The sequence below is a fragment of the Mauremys reevesii genome, linkage group 24 (genome assembly GCF_016161935.1).
Source record: "Mauremys reevesii isolate NIE-2019 linkage group 24, ASM1616193v1, whole genome shotgun sequence".
NCBI classification, from domain to species: Eukaryota; Metazoa; Chordata; order Testudines; family Geoemydidae; genus Mauremys; species Mauremys reevesii.
The window spans coordinates 17,317,847-17,331,377 of NC_052646.1; the positions used below are offsets into that span (position 1 = coordinate 17,317,847).

At 62.9% G+C, this 13,531-nt stretch overlaps 2 protein-coding genes across 2 annotated transcripts; both read right to left on the reverse strand.

Annotated features, from left to right (window-relative positions):
• Positions 1 to 1,631: 1,631 nt before the first annotated feature.
• LOC120390564 (NLR family CARD domain-containing protein 3-like) lies at positions 1,632 to 5,726 on the reverse strand. Its single transcript, XM_039513295.1, has 4 exons — positions 4,146 to 5,726; positions 3,395 to 3,444; positions 2,939 to 3,359; positions 1,632 to 2,065 (listed from the first exon to the last, which is right to left on the reverse strand). Exons 1-4 carry the CDS (start codon positions 5,591 to 5,593, stop codon positions 1,759 to 1,761), a joined length of 2,226 nt encoding a protein of 741 aa, XP_039369229.1. The 5' UTR covers positions 5,594 to 5,726; the 3' UTR covers positions 1,632 to 1,758.
• LOC120390033 lies at positions 5,604 to 10,108 on the reverse strand. Its single transcript, XM_039512255.1, has 4 exons — positions 9,752 to 10,108; positions 6,685 to 6,777; positions 6,268 to 6,324; positions 5,604 to 5,897 (listed from the first exon to the last, which is right to left on the reverse strand). The coding sequence occupies exons 1-4, from the start codon at positions 10,077 to 10,079 to the stop codon at positions 5,626 to 5,628; spliced, it is 750 nt and encodes a 249-aa protein (XP_039368189.1). The 5' UTR covers positions 10,080 to 10,108; the 3' UTR covers positions 5,604 to 5,625.
• Positions 10,109 to 13,531: the final 3,423 nt, after the last annotated feature.

The window sequence follows — 13,531 nt, forward strand, 5'->3', positions numbered from 1 at the left end:
GGGTGTGGGCGGGACCTACGCTTATTTGGGGCGGGGCTAACGCTGCAGGGTCTCCTTTTAGCCGGGCCCCTGGGGTAGCCCAGCTCCCCCCAAGGGCGCACAGAAGAGGGGGGGCGGGCGGCTGGGCTCTGCCCCACCGGCAGCTGCTCCAGCCCCCTGGCCTGGCCACCATGGGCTGGGGGAGCTGGTCCGGCAGCCAGCCGCTGCCTCCCAGGATTAGTGGGGGGCTGGGCTCATCTGGCTTGGGGAGGGGAAGGCCAGGATCAGGCCCCCTCGCATGTGGGGAAAGGATCAGGGCCCCCCAGGAGGGGACCGAGCTCTGGTCTGGGGGCTAGGTCCTTAACACAGAAATGGGGGGTCCAGCGTGCAGCAAAGAGGGGGGCAGGGTGGAGTGGGGGGAAATTGTACCCCAATGCCCCCTGCAGAGGGGTGGTTCCCCCCATGGGAATTTCACCCAGAACCCCCCCTCTCCATTCACATCCCCCCAGTCTGGGGTCTGTGGGGCAGCAGTGAAGGAGGGGGCACCAGGCTGTCCAGGGAGGGGGTGCCAGGTGTTTGGGGGTGAACTGGGCTTGGACTCTCCAGATATGGGGATTGGGGGGGGAGAATGGTTCAAGGGGACTCGGGGTATCAGGGTAGGGAAGGGGGAGTTTGGAGGTCTCCCTAGGGAGAAGGGGTCAGTAAGGGGCCCAGGCTAGACTGGGTCAACCCAAGATTTAGGGGTGGGATGATCCGATACCCCCCACTCCATCCATCCATAGACTCCCTGAGCTACCTGGGACAATATTTCACCATAGCACCACCTAATAATCCGCCCAGGGGCATCGGGGCCAGCCCTGCCTGCCAGGGGAGAGCCCCCACCCTGCCCTGCTCCCTGCAGCACAGCGCCCCCCAGTGCCGTGCCGGGGCATCGGCGTCAGCCCCCGGGACTCAGGCTCTGAGGGCTACAGCAATACAAACAATGACTAGTAATACAAATTTTATTCATTACCAATATTTACCAATAGCTCCCTTTTTTTAGGGGGATTTATATGAAAACATTCCCAGTTTATACTGAAACGAGCAGAGGAGTGTGGATCTGATGATGTACTCACCACTACCTCCTGTGGCAGGGAAGTAGATGTGTTCTAGCGTGTGTCATGTCCCCTATAATGTTCAGAATGAGAGGGATTCTCCATAACTCCCAGGCACTGGCAGCTGGGTTCTGTCCCAGCTCTTGCTGTGAAATTCCCAGGCAGACCACCCCCCCCCCCGCCCCACATCCCTCTGCCAGTTTATCTCCATGGCCTTCAGACTCCATGGCGGCAATGGGGCTGCTTAATGTCCGTGGGGTGGGGAGGGCGATGGGGGTGCCCGCCCTACTGGGAACGGAGCTGAGAACCTCGCCGTCATTACACAGCCCTTCGGATGGGAATAATCTGGGGCCAGATGGGAGCCGGCGCCCCCTAGCTGGGAAAGGCCCCGTGTCCCATTCCCTGCCCCCCTGAGCCAGCCAGCCCCCCACCCAGGGGCTGGATCGATGCCAGTGGCCCCTAGAGGGGAAAGGTCCCACCCGAGCCAGCCAGTCCCCCAAGCTGGGCCCGGATGGGCACCGGCGCCCCCTACAGGGGAAAGGCCCCATGTCCTGTTTCCAGCTCCCCTAAACACCTACGTTACCCTACAGCTTCACCCAGATGGCATCATGAGGGAACTCAGAGGGTGTCTCCCCCTGGTGGCGGGAAGGAGCCTGGCAGCGAGACGTGCAGCTCCTAGCACCTGTCACTCCTTCTCCCCCAGGAGGGCGCTGATCTCTCGCCTCAGCTCTCGGATTCTGGCCCGGGCCTCGGGGCTGGTCCTGGCTTCGTCCAAGTCCCGGAGGACGGAGACGATGCAGCGCAGGGCGTCGGCGTTCTTCACGGCGTCCATCTGGTCGGGGTCGGCCTTGATCTCCTCCACCCAGTCCAGGTAGGCCTGAAGCAGGCCCATGTCGCTCTCGAACGTGCTGATCACCTTCAGGCCTGGCTTGCGACGGCTCAGCTCCGACAGGATCCGCTGCCCGGCCTCGCTCAGCCGGTTCCCCACGATGCTGCCCAGGGGCGGGGGACAGTACGTCAGGGGATCGCCAAGGTGCAGCTGCCGCTGGGGTGCAGCAGCCGGTTTACACTGGGATGGCTCGCCGGGGGCTGGCAGGGCTGGAGCCGGTGTATATATTGGGCCCTGAGATGCGGCTCCTGGGGTGCGGCCCAAGGGCTGGTTATACTGGGATCCCTCACCCAACGCTGAAATGCGGCCACCTCTGGGGTGGGGCGTGCGGGCTGTTTATACAAGGACCCCCCACCCGGTGCTGAGATGCAAAATTGAGGCCAGAACTGACTGCCAGGGGAGAGCCCCCGCCCTGCCCCCTGCAGCACAGCACCCCCCCAGTGCCATCCTGCCTGCCAGGGGAGAGCCCCCGCCCCGCCCCCTGCAGCACAGCGCCCCCCCAGTGCCATCCTGCCTGCCAGGGGAGAGCCCCCGCCCCGCCCCCTGCAGCACCGCGCCCCCCAGCGCCATCCTGCCTGCTAGGGGAGAGCCCCCGCCCCCTGCAGCACAGCGCCCCAGCGCCATCCTGCCTGCTGGAGAGCCTCCGCCCGCCCCTGCAGCACAGCGCCCCCTAGTGCCACCCTAGGGCATTAGGACCAGCCCTGCCTGCCAGGGGAGAGCCCCCACCCCTGCAGCACAGCACCCCTAGTGCCATGCTTGGGCATTGGGGCCAGCCCTGCCTGCCCGGGGAGAGCCCCCCCCCCTGCAGCACAGCGCCCCCCAGCGCCATCCTGCCTGCTAGGGGAGAGCCCCCGCCCCCTGCAGCACAGCGCCCCCTAGTGCCGCCCAGGAGCATTGGGGTCAGCCCTGCCAGGAGAGAGCCCCCCCCCCCCCCTCGCAGCACAGCGCCCCCTGCAGGGCGCCTGCTGGCACTCACGTCAGGAGCCGGAGGGTGCTGTTGGCCAGGAGGCAGGGCAGCATGTTTTCCAGGCCGCTGTCGGTGATGCCGGTGATGTCCAGGTACAGCTCCTCCAGGGTGCGGTTCTCCCGCAGGGCCTCCCACAGCCGCCTCGCCCCCTCCGAGCCCAGGCAGTTCCCGCACAGGCTGCAGGGAAGCAGAGCGACGGGATCCACCCGTGGGCGGGGAAGGGGCCGGCTCAGAAATCCCCCCCCCCAGCCCAGCGCCTCTTGGGTGCGTCCCACCCCTGAGCCCCGGCGAGGGGGGCTCGCTCCCCATGGCCCAGCCAGCCCTGGGCAGCTCTTTTGGGGCTGCCAGCAAGGGGGTCGGTTAGTAGCCGAGGGGGGAGAGGGGGAGACGGTCCCTGTCCCTGCTGGGATCGGGGCTGAGACCTGGCAAACTCAATTCCCATATGGAGCTAGAAGGGCCCAAGGCCCATTTTCTGCCCCCCCCGCCGAGCCAGCCAGTCCCCATTGTAGCGCAGCCTGCGGAGGAGTGGCCAGCGTGAGAGGGGACCGGAGCACCAGGCGCCCCCCCTGCTCCTGGAGCCTGGGATAGAACCCAGGAGTCCTGGCTGCCAATCCCCCACCACTAGACCCCCACTCCCCACCCACAGCCAGGGATAGAACCCAGGAGTCCTGGCTCCCAATCCCCCACCACTAGACCCCCCCACCACCCCCACTCCCACCCACAGCCAGGGATAGAACCCAGGAGTCCTGGCTCCCAATCCCCCACCACTAGACCCCCACTCCCCACCCACAGCCAGGGATAGAACCCAGGAGTCCTGACTCCCAATCCCCCACCACTAGACCCCCACTCCCCACCCACGGCCAGGGATAGAACCCAGGAGTCCTGTCTCCCAATCCCCCCTGCTCTAACCACTAGACCCCCACTCCCCACCCACGGCCAGGGATAGAACCCAGGAGTCCTGACTCCCAATCCCCTGCCCCTGCTCTAACCACTAGATCCCCACCCACAGCCAGGGATAGAACCCAGGAGTCCTGACTCCCAGCCCCCCCCCCCCCGCGAACCACTAGGCCCCTTCCCAGATCTGGGGATAGAACCCAGGAGTCCTGTGTGGTGCACACACACACACACACACATACACACTCTATCTCTTTCTCTCTCACACACACTCTCACACACACACACACACACACACACACACACACACATGCACACTCACTGCAGCGTCTCGCAGCGGTGCAGCAGCCCCCGGATCGTGCGCAGCCCAACCATGCCCATGTTGCTGTAGCTCAGGTTGAGGTTCTTCACTCGCCCGGGCTCGGAGGCCCCCAGCACATAGGCCAGGGCGGCGCAGTCGGCTGGGTTGAGGGTCACCTTGAAGAGGTTGACGTCCTCCAGCTCGCAGGCCACCCGGCCCGTCACTCCCTCCTGGCGCAGCTCAGCCACGCAGTGCAGGAGCGAGAGGAGGCGCCTCTCGGTGTCTCCCCTGAGCTTCCTCCCCAGCCAGTCCGCCACGGGCCCCAGCACGTCTCCCGAGAAGCCTGCGGCCAACCCCTCCAGCTTCCCCTCCATCCTGGAGGTCAGCAGCCCCATGAAGAACCTGGCGAACATCTGGAGATTGTCCCACTGGGGCTGGTGGCCCTTCAGGAGCTGCCTGGTGGAGTGGAGGAGACTGGATTCCCCTGGTGATGTCCAGGAGGACTCTGGATCCCCGTCCTGCCCGGCCGATCCCTCCCACCAGAGATCCAGGCAGGGCGTGAGGTCCTCAGCGCCAGGATCCAGGGCCGCCACGCAGTAGAGTGCAGCCAGGAACTCCTGCACCGTCAGGTGGAAGAAGCAATAGACCTGGTGGTCTTCTCCGGAGAAGATGGGGTTGAAGAAAGTGCCCGGAAGGTCTTGGGGGTCGAACCCGAATTCCCGCAGCTCAGCTGGGGTGAAGAGGATCTTGCCGGCCAACAGGGCGGCGTATGCCAGGCGCCCCAGCTGCAGGACCAGCTGCCTGGCGCCCGGCTCCGGAGACCAGCCGGTTCCCAGGATGGTGGCCATATAGCAGCGATAGACCTCGGTGATGGTGGTGGGCGGAGATGGGTCAGCTGCCCTGCCGGCGGGGAAGAACTCCCCCAGGGCGGTGCATAAGATGAAGCAGTAGAGGGGGATGAAGCAAAGCCCGGCTAAGCCTTGGTGGCCGGAGATGAAGCCCTGCACGGCAGCGGCTCGCTCGGCATCCCGGAAGAACCGGCGGAAGTAGTCCTCCACCTGGTCCTCGTCAAAGCCGAGGATCACCAAGTGGCGATCAAAGGGGATGCTGGAGAGGGCCGGGCACGGCCGAGACGTCACCACGACGGCCGCCCCGGGCAGCAGGGTCCCGTCGATGAGGCCCCGCAGCAGCTCCTTGACGTGGGCCGGCTGGCCGGGCCGGTGGCAGGGAGTTCCGCCGTCCAACGGGTGCCGGAATTCATCCAAGCCGTCCACGAGGATGAGGAGGTCCCCGGGCCGCGCCAGCAGCTCGGGCAGCACCTCCTGCAGGTGGGGGCGCTTGGTGCAGATCAGCCCCTCCAGGGTGACAGGGCTGGACATCGTGCTGAGCTCCCGGCAGGAGAAATCCAAGGCGCAGAGGGGGCCCTGGAAAGCCGCGCCCAGCGCCCAGTCGTGCAGGATCTTCTGCATGGTCACGCTCTTGCCGATGCCGGCGGCGCCGCTCAGGGCCACCCGGCGGGGGGGCTGGGTCTCGGTGGGCAGCGGGGCCAGGAGGTGGCGCAGGAGGAGCCGGCGGGGGGCGTGGAGCGGGAGGAGGCGGGCGCGGCGGCCAGGGCCAGGTGCTCGTGCCCGGGGGGGGCGGCAGGGGCGGGGTGGTCCAGCAGTAGTGGGGTGTAGCGGATCTCGATGAGGCCGCAGGAGCGGGCGTCACAGGTGTTGGTGCACAGCTGCTGGGTGTGCCGCAGCACAGAGGCCCGGTGGCGCTGCAGGACAGCTGGGGGAGAGGGGGGAGAACAGCGGGGAGGGGGGGTCGAGTGTCTGCACCCCCCAGAGCCCTGGGCCTGCCCCTCACACCTCGATCTGCCCCCTAACTCCTCCAGGCCTCCCAGCCCCCAGTGCTTCTGCAACTACCCTATCTCTGCCCCCAAATCCTCCCCTCAACCCTCATCTCTGCCCCTGCCTCGCCCCCAACCCCAAGATCCTCTCCCAACTCCTCTAACCTGACCCACCAGCCCCGACCCTCTCTCCCACCCCTCCATCCCTCCTTTCCCCGGCCCATCTGTCACCCCAACGCTCCCCCCTGCTCCCAACACCCTGACCCTCTCTCTGACCTCCCTCCTCCACCCAGCCCCCTCACTCCATACCTTTCAGCGGGGCGCTCGGGGCCTTTCGGAAGTTCAGATTCCCGGTGCGCTCCTCACCTGCCGGACAAGGGACAAGTGTCCTTGTTGCTTGGGGGGAAGGACCCAGATCCAGGCCCCAGAGCTGGGCTGTGCCATGCCTCGCCCTGCCCACACCTCCTCCATGGCAGCCTGGTGTGGCCTCAGAACTGGGGAGAGAACCCAGGAGTCCTGGCTCCCAGCTACCTCCCACTTTCACCACTAAACCCACTCCCCTCCCAGAGCTGAGGATAGAACCCAGGAGTCCTAGCTCCCAGTCCCCCTATTCTAACTCACTAGACCCCCCTCCCCTCCTAGCCTGACTTGAGCTGAGGATCCCTCACTGATAAGGTGTTGTTCCTGAGGTTGGCTGGTGGGGTGGGGGTGGCAGGGGAGTCTCACCTGGCGGCTCTGGGGTTGGCTCATACTTCTTGGTTTTTTTCCGCAGGATTTTCCGCAGGAATGTGTGGTTGGATTTCGGAGGGTTGGGATTGTCTGCAAAAGAAAGATGGATGGGGATAAAAATAGTGGTTGGATGGGTGGGGTGGGTGGCTATAAAAAAAGAGAGTTGGCTGTATGAATATTAAAGAAAGGTGGCTGGATGTGTGGATGGATAGATATCAAAAGGAGATCAGATGGATGGATAGATACAAGAAAGATGGACAGATGGAAGGTTGGATGGGTGGATGGATGGATATAAAAAAGATGGATGGAAGGCTGGAGGTGTGGGTGGATGGACGTAAAGAAGACGGATGGATGGGTGGAAGGTTGCATGGATTGAAGGCTGGATGGGTAGATGGATGGAAGGTGGATGGAAGTTGGTTAGGTGGATAGATATAAAAAGACATGGATGGAAATGGTTGGATGGATGGAAGGCTGGATGGGTAGATGGATGGAAGGCTGGATGGGTAGATGGATGGAAGGCTGGAGGGGTAGATGGATGGAAGTTGGTTAGGTGGATAGATATAAAAAGACATGGATGGAAATGGTTGGATGGATGGAAGGCTGGATGGGTAGACGGATGGATGGAAGGCTGGATGGGTAGACGGATGGATGGAAGGCTGGATGGGTGGATGGATGGATGGAAGGCTGGATGGGTGGATGGATGGAAGGCTGGATGGGTAGACAGATGGATGGAAGGCTGGATGGGTAGACAGATGGATGGAAGGCTGGATGGGTAGACGGATGGATGGAAGGCTGGATGGGTAGATGAATGGGGTTGGGTGGGGCTGGGATAAAGCCAGGAAGCTGGCAGCAGAAGGGGGCTGCAGGGAAGGAGCCTGCAGCCACCGTCTGGACGTTAGCAAGGGAAGGAAGGGAGCCGGGGAGAGGGGCAGGGAAAGGGCAGTGAGGTTTAAGATGGTGCAGACCTTGGCTGTGGATTAGAAGGTTGCTGGGCTGGAACCTGGCAAAGAGGCTGGGTCCGGGTTACCCACCAGCCACTGGGGAAGTGGTACCACCTGGGCAGTGACTGAGAAGGCAGCTGGAGACAGTTACTGTGGAAAGACTTTGATACCCTGGAAGGGGGAAACCCAGGGTGACCTGGCCAGAGGGCCGAGCCTTGAAGGGAGAGCACCCGGAGTCTGAGAGTGAGACAGAGAGTCAGCACAGGGCGCAACCCTGCAGAAGGGGCATCGGACCTGGAAAGCGCTAATCCTCCAAGCGGCCAGGAGGAGGCGCTCCAGTGGTGAGCAGAGAACCCTGTGACGGATGGATAGCTGGGTGCAAGGTTGCATGGGTGGATGGATGGATATAAAGAAGGATAATTGGATGTATGTATGGGTAGCTGTAAAAGAAGGATGGGTGGAAAGTTGGATGGGTGGGGGTTGGATGGGTGGATGGATGGGTGGGGGGTTGGATGGGTGGGTGGAAGGTTGGGTGGGGGTTGGAAGGGTGGAAGATTGGATGAGTAGATGGATGGGTGGGTGGATAGATGGAAAAAGAGAAGGAGGAGTGGACGGGTGGATGGGTGGGTGGCGCGGGCGCTTTTGGCCGCCTCGCCCCCCCGCGCGCGGCGGCGCGAGAGGCGCGCGGAGGAGAGGGCGGAGCGGCGACGGCATGCGCATCACCGCTGCGCTGGTCGCTGGTCGCTGGCTGGACGGCGCGCGGACGGCGGACGGGACGGTGGCTCGCGCGCGGCTGAGCTGCCGCATGCCTGCGGCCAGGTCCAGCCGAGACGCGAGACGCGCCTCGCCCGTCATGCCCTGCGCAGGGTCGCAGGTCCCAGGTCCCCGGGACCTCCCCCCCAGCGCGCGCCCCCCCGCCGGCGGGGGACGCCCCAGATTTTTTTGCCCCCAGGCACCAGCTTGTTTTGCTGGTGCCTAGAGCCGCCCCTGGTGGGTGGATGGAAATAGAGACGAGTGCGTCGGTGGATGGGTTGATGGGTGGGATGGATGAAAATCGAGAAGGATGGGTGGATGGATGGATGGATGGATGAGGGATTGCATGGGTGGAAGGTTGGATGGGTGGGGTGGATGGAAATCGAGAAGGATGGGTGGATGGATGGATGGATGGATGAGGGATTGCATGGGTGGAAGGTTGGATGGGTGAGTGGATGGAAATAGAGAAGGATGAGCGGAGGGGGGGTGGGTGGGTCGGAAGGCTGGCTGGGTACAGAAAGATGGAAGGATGCTGAATATCAAACAGGCTGTTTGGCCGGCAGGTTGGAGGGACATAACACCACGGCTGGCCACGTGGCTGGCTGTAAAAGAAAGCCGGGTAGCCGGTTGAAGACGGAAAGCTGGAGGAAGGGATGGGAAAGACACCAGGACACAGCGATGGAATCCGAGCCCCGTCAAGGCTGACGTGAGGCGGAACCTTACTGCGTTCCTGTGATTTCCCCCAAATTTCAGATCCAGCCCCCAGTGCCAGCCCCCCTGAGCCAGGCAGTGCCCCGCCCTGGGGCAGGGTGGGAGCTGGCGCCCCCTAGAGGAGACAGGCCACATGTCCCACTCCCCACCCCCCTGAGCCAGGCAGTGCCCCGCCCCGGGGCTGGGTGGGAGCTGGCGCCCCCTAGAGGAGACAGGCCACGTGTCCCACTCCCCACCCCCCTGAGCCAGGCAGTGCCCTGCCCTGGGGCAGGGTGGGAGCTGGCGCCCCCCAGAGGGGACAGGCCACGTGTCCCACTCCCCACCCCCCTGAGCCAGGCAGTGCCTCGCCCTGGGGCTGGGTGAGAACGGGCGCCCCCTAGAGGGGACAGGCCACGTGTCCCACTCCCCACCCCCCTGAGCCTGGCAGTGCCCCGCCCTGGGGCAGGGTGGGAGCTGGCGCCCCCTAGAGGAGACAGGCCACGTGTCCCACTCCCCACCCCCCTGAGCCAGGCAGTGCCCTGCCCCGGGGCTGGGTGGGAGCTGGCGCCCCCTAGAGGGGACAGGCCACGTGTCCCACTCCCCACCCCCCTGAGCCAGGCAGTGCCCCGCCCCGGGGCTGGGTGGGAGCTGGTGCCCCCTGGAGGGGACAGGCCCCGTACCTGGTTGCAATGGAGGACACGGTCTCTTTTCCTCCGGGTACTTCTCCTGCAGCCATTGCTGGAGCTCGGCGCCGTACTCCTCCTGCAGCTCCCGCAGCGCCTCCAGGAAGCACCGGCTCCGCTCGACACCCTGGCTGACCCAGTCCAGCAGCGCGATGACCTGGTTCATCTCGGGGGCCGTCTCCAGCAGGTCGAAGTACTCGGTCTGGCTCAGCACCTCGGTGTCGTGGAGCCGACGCAGCAGGGCGTGGGGGTTCCCCTTGATCCAGCCAAGCAGGGCCTGCCGGTGCTGCTGGATCAGCTCGGGGTAGTCCTGGGGGGCAGGCATCTGCTGGGCAGAGACGGAGAGAGAACCCAGGAGTCCTGGCTCCCAGTCGTCCCCCCCCCACTCTAACCACTAGCCCCCACTCCCCTCCAGAGCCAGGAAAATGCTATTAATGCAGCACCGCTCCCCCTAGTGCCATTGGGGCCAGCCCTGACCGCTGGGGGAGAGCCCCCCGCCCTGGTGATCCCGGCTTGGCAGCTCAGCTGGCTGTGCCAGGGAACGGAGCCGTGGAGGGGTGGATGATGTGGGGGGGGGCGGGGCGTCTTATCTCCGCTGGCTCCAAGGAGCAGAGAAATTGACCTTCATTCCGCAGATACAGCCCTCCAGTAACTGAGCGGGGGGTGGGGTGACTGGCGGGGGGGGGCAGGGAATGGGGCACGGGGCCTTTCGCCTCTAGGGGGCGCCAGCTCTGATCCAGCCCCAGTGGGGGATTCACCCCCTTGCCAGCAGCCCCGGCAGACAGGTGAGGGCTGGATCTGGGCCACGGGGACTGAACTCCCAGGCCCGGCCTCCCGCTGTAACCCACTACATCCCCCTTCCCCCTGAGCTGGGACAGAACCCAGGAGTCCGGGCTCCCTCCCAGCCCCCTCTGCTCTAACCATTAAACCCCACCCCTCCCTCAGCCAGGAGAGAACCCAGGAGTCCGGGCTCCCTCCCAGCCCCCTCTGCTCTAACCATTAAACCCCACCCCGCCCTCAGCCAGGAGAGAACCCAGGCGTCCTGGCTCCCAATTCCCCCTCTGCTCTAAGCACTAGGCCCCATCCTGCTCCCCGCGGGGACAGGGCCGTGGGGTTGTGGGTCCTACCTGGGTCCAGCTGGGTCTGCAAAGCCCCTGGGCGCTGCTGCTCCCGGGGCGGGCGGTGGAGGATCTCAGCTCTCTCAGGAGCAACCTTTGGCTCAATCATTAACCACAATCAGCAAAGGCCTTGCTGGGTAATAGCCCCTCCCTCCCTGGGTGAGAGCGAGGGGGGGCTGGGAGTCAGGACTCCTGGGTTCTCTCCCCAGCTCTGGGAGGGGAGTGGGGTCTAATGGTTAGAGCAAGGGGGACGGACTCAGAGCCAGGACTCCTGGGTTCTCTCCCCAGCTCTGGGAGGGGAGTGGGGTCTAGTGGTTAGAGCGGGGGAATGGTCTCAGAGCCAGGACTCCTGGGTTCTCTCCCCAGCTCTGGGAGGAGCGGGGCTGGTGATTAGAGCAGGGGGTGCTGGGAGCCTGGACGCCTGGGTTCTTTCCCCCGCTGGGGTCGGGGAGTGGGGGCTAGTGGTTAGAGCGGGGGGGGGCGGTCTCAGAACCAGGACTCCTGGGTTCTCTCCCCAGCTGTGGGAGGGGAGTGGGGTCTAGTGGTTAGAGCGGGGGCGGTCTCAGAGCCAGGACTCCTGGGTTCTCTCCCCAGCTCTGGGAGGGGAGCGGGGGCTGGTGGTTAGAGCAGGGGGTGCTGGGAGCCAGGACTCCTGGGTTCTTTCCCCAGCTGTGGGAGGGGAGTGGGGTCTAGTGGTTAGAGCGGGGGGGGGGGCGGTCTCAGAGCCAGGACTCCTGGGTTCTCTCCCCAGCTCTGGGAGGGGAGTGGGGTCTAGTGGTTAGAGCAGGGGGGTGTTGCTGAGGTCCGTGCTTTTAAAGGCTGGTAACAGTGTACAGGGAGACTTTGGCAAACCAGTAAAGTGCTTGAAACCGCTCTGGCTTATTGTTAAAGGCGACCTAGTCAGCAAGCTGTGAATTGGCCATTCAGCCGTCTCAGCTTCACCAAGGCCGCGGGGGGGGGGGAATTTTGGGTGCCACAGCAAGAGCAGCTTGAGTTAATCTACGGATCCGTTCTGTGCCTGGGCCTCCGAACTCAGGCTGACGGCCTGCTCGAGTGAGACAGGGAAACAGCTGGAAAGAATGAACATGGTGCTGGGAAACAGCTCAACAGATTTTGTACACGAGTGTATGGGGGTAATGGACCCTGGAAGCCCGGTGCTTTCCCTGGCCCCGGAGCCTCCCTGCAGCTCCACAAGCAATGGCCTATCTCAACTGTCTACCATGTGCCACCAACAGTGCTGATCCCAAAATAACCAAAGGACCCCTGAGACATCGGAGAATAGAGGGGCCGTGGGCCAGGCTGCAAATTGATGGGATTGGGCGCCTACCCAGGACGCCAGGGGGTAATCGGTATTGTCTGGTGACTGCTGATGCCTTTACTGAATGGACTGAGGCCATCCCCACTCGACGTAACGCAGCTCAGACCACAGCTCGGGTGCTCACTGAACACGTCATAGCGAGATGGGGCACCCGAGGGCAACGGATTCCGATCCAGGGCCCTGCTTTGTTGGGGGAATCCCAAAAGGCATCTGCCAAGCGTTTGGGATTAAGCGAAGGCTCCATACAGCTGGACGCCCCCAGAGTTCAGGCCAAGTGGAGCAAACGAACCGGCCTCTCAGAAAAGCAGGAAACCCTCAAGCGGAAGATTGGGACCAAAGGCGGCCGTTCATCCGGGGGCTCCGCGGCATCGCACGGAGTAACTCCCTTCAAGGCGACGGCTGGGAGAGACGTGCGTCTCCCGGAACCGGGGTGGGTGGACCGGACGCCACCTGGCAACCCAAGAGGAAGACCATCGCCGCCTCTTGCAGGCTGTTGGCATTCTGGAAACTAGCACTTCTTTAGCTGTGGCCTGTCCGCAAATGCAAGTATGGACGATTGATGTAGGAGCAGATACGATTCGCGATGGTAGGACTGGGGTGCTCCCAGCAGAAATCAGACGCATCATTTGGAAATATTCCACCCAAACTGAAAGAGAGTTGCAGGCCTGGTGGAAAAGGGTAAATTTCACCTATAATCAAGACTCAGAGGAAATCATCGTCTTTGCCTTGCTAATGTCCCAAGCGGAAATAAAATGGGTTTCTCCCATTGTGCCTTTAGGCCTCAATATTAATCGGACCGTAGTGAAACCTATCGACCACCAAGTGAGGGTGCTGAAAGATGATCAAAAATGGAAACCGGTAGAACTGGGAGCCTGTTTAGAGGAATCTGGAATTGGAAATGAATGTAACCAAAATGCCCTCCCACCTCAGGATGTGTGTTTGGAAGTAACTGAAGGAAAATGCCATTATGCCATTAACCCATTTGTAAGTAACAATTCTGTGTTTGTGTAGCTAGGAAATCGTTGTGTAGGTGTTAGAAGTTGGTGTCCTACGTTTCTTGTTAATTCTGTGCGCAAAGTAAATCATGGCCCTTAGGAGAATAAATGTTTCTGTCGTATTGCAGCAATTAAGGGATGTGATTTTGAAGTTCATGTACCCGAATTTAAATATCGTCAGTTAAAAGTGTCTTAGAGTTTGTATTCTGCTGTAACACCTGTGCCCCTTGGGATGGATGTGCCTGTTTTACAGACATTGCGTGTGCACCCTGGTTTGCAGAAGCAGTCACATACTGCAACACAGGAAGGGCGCAGAGTCCTGGTTACCATGCAGCATAATGCCAAG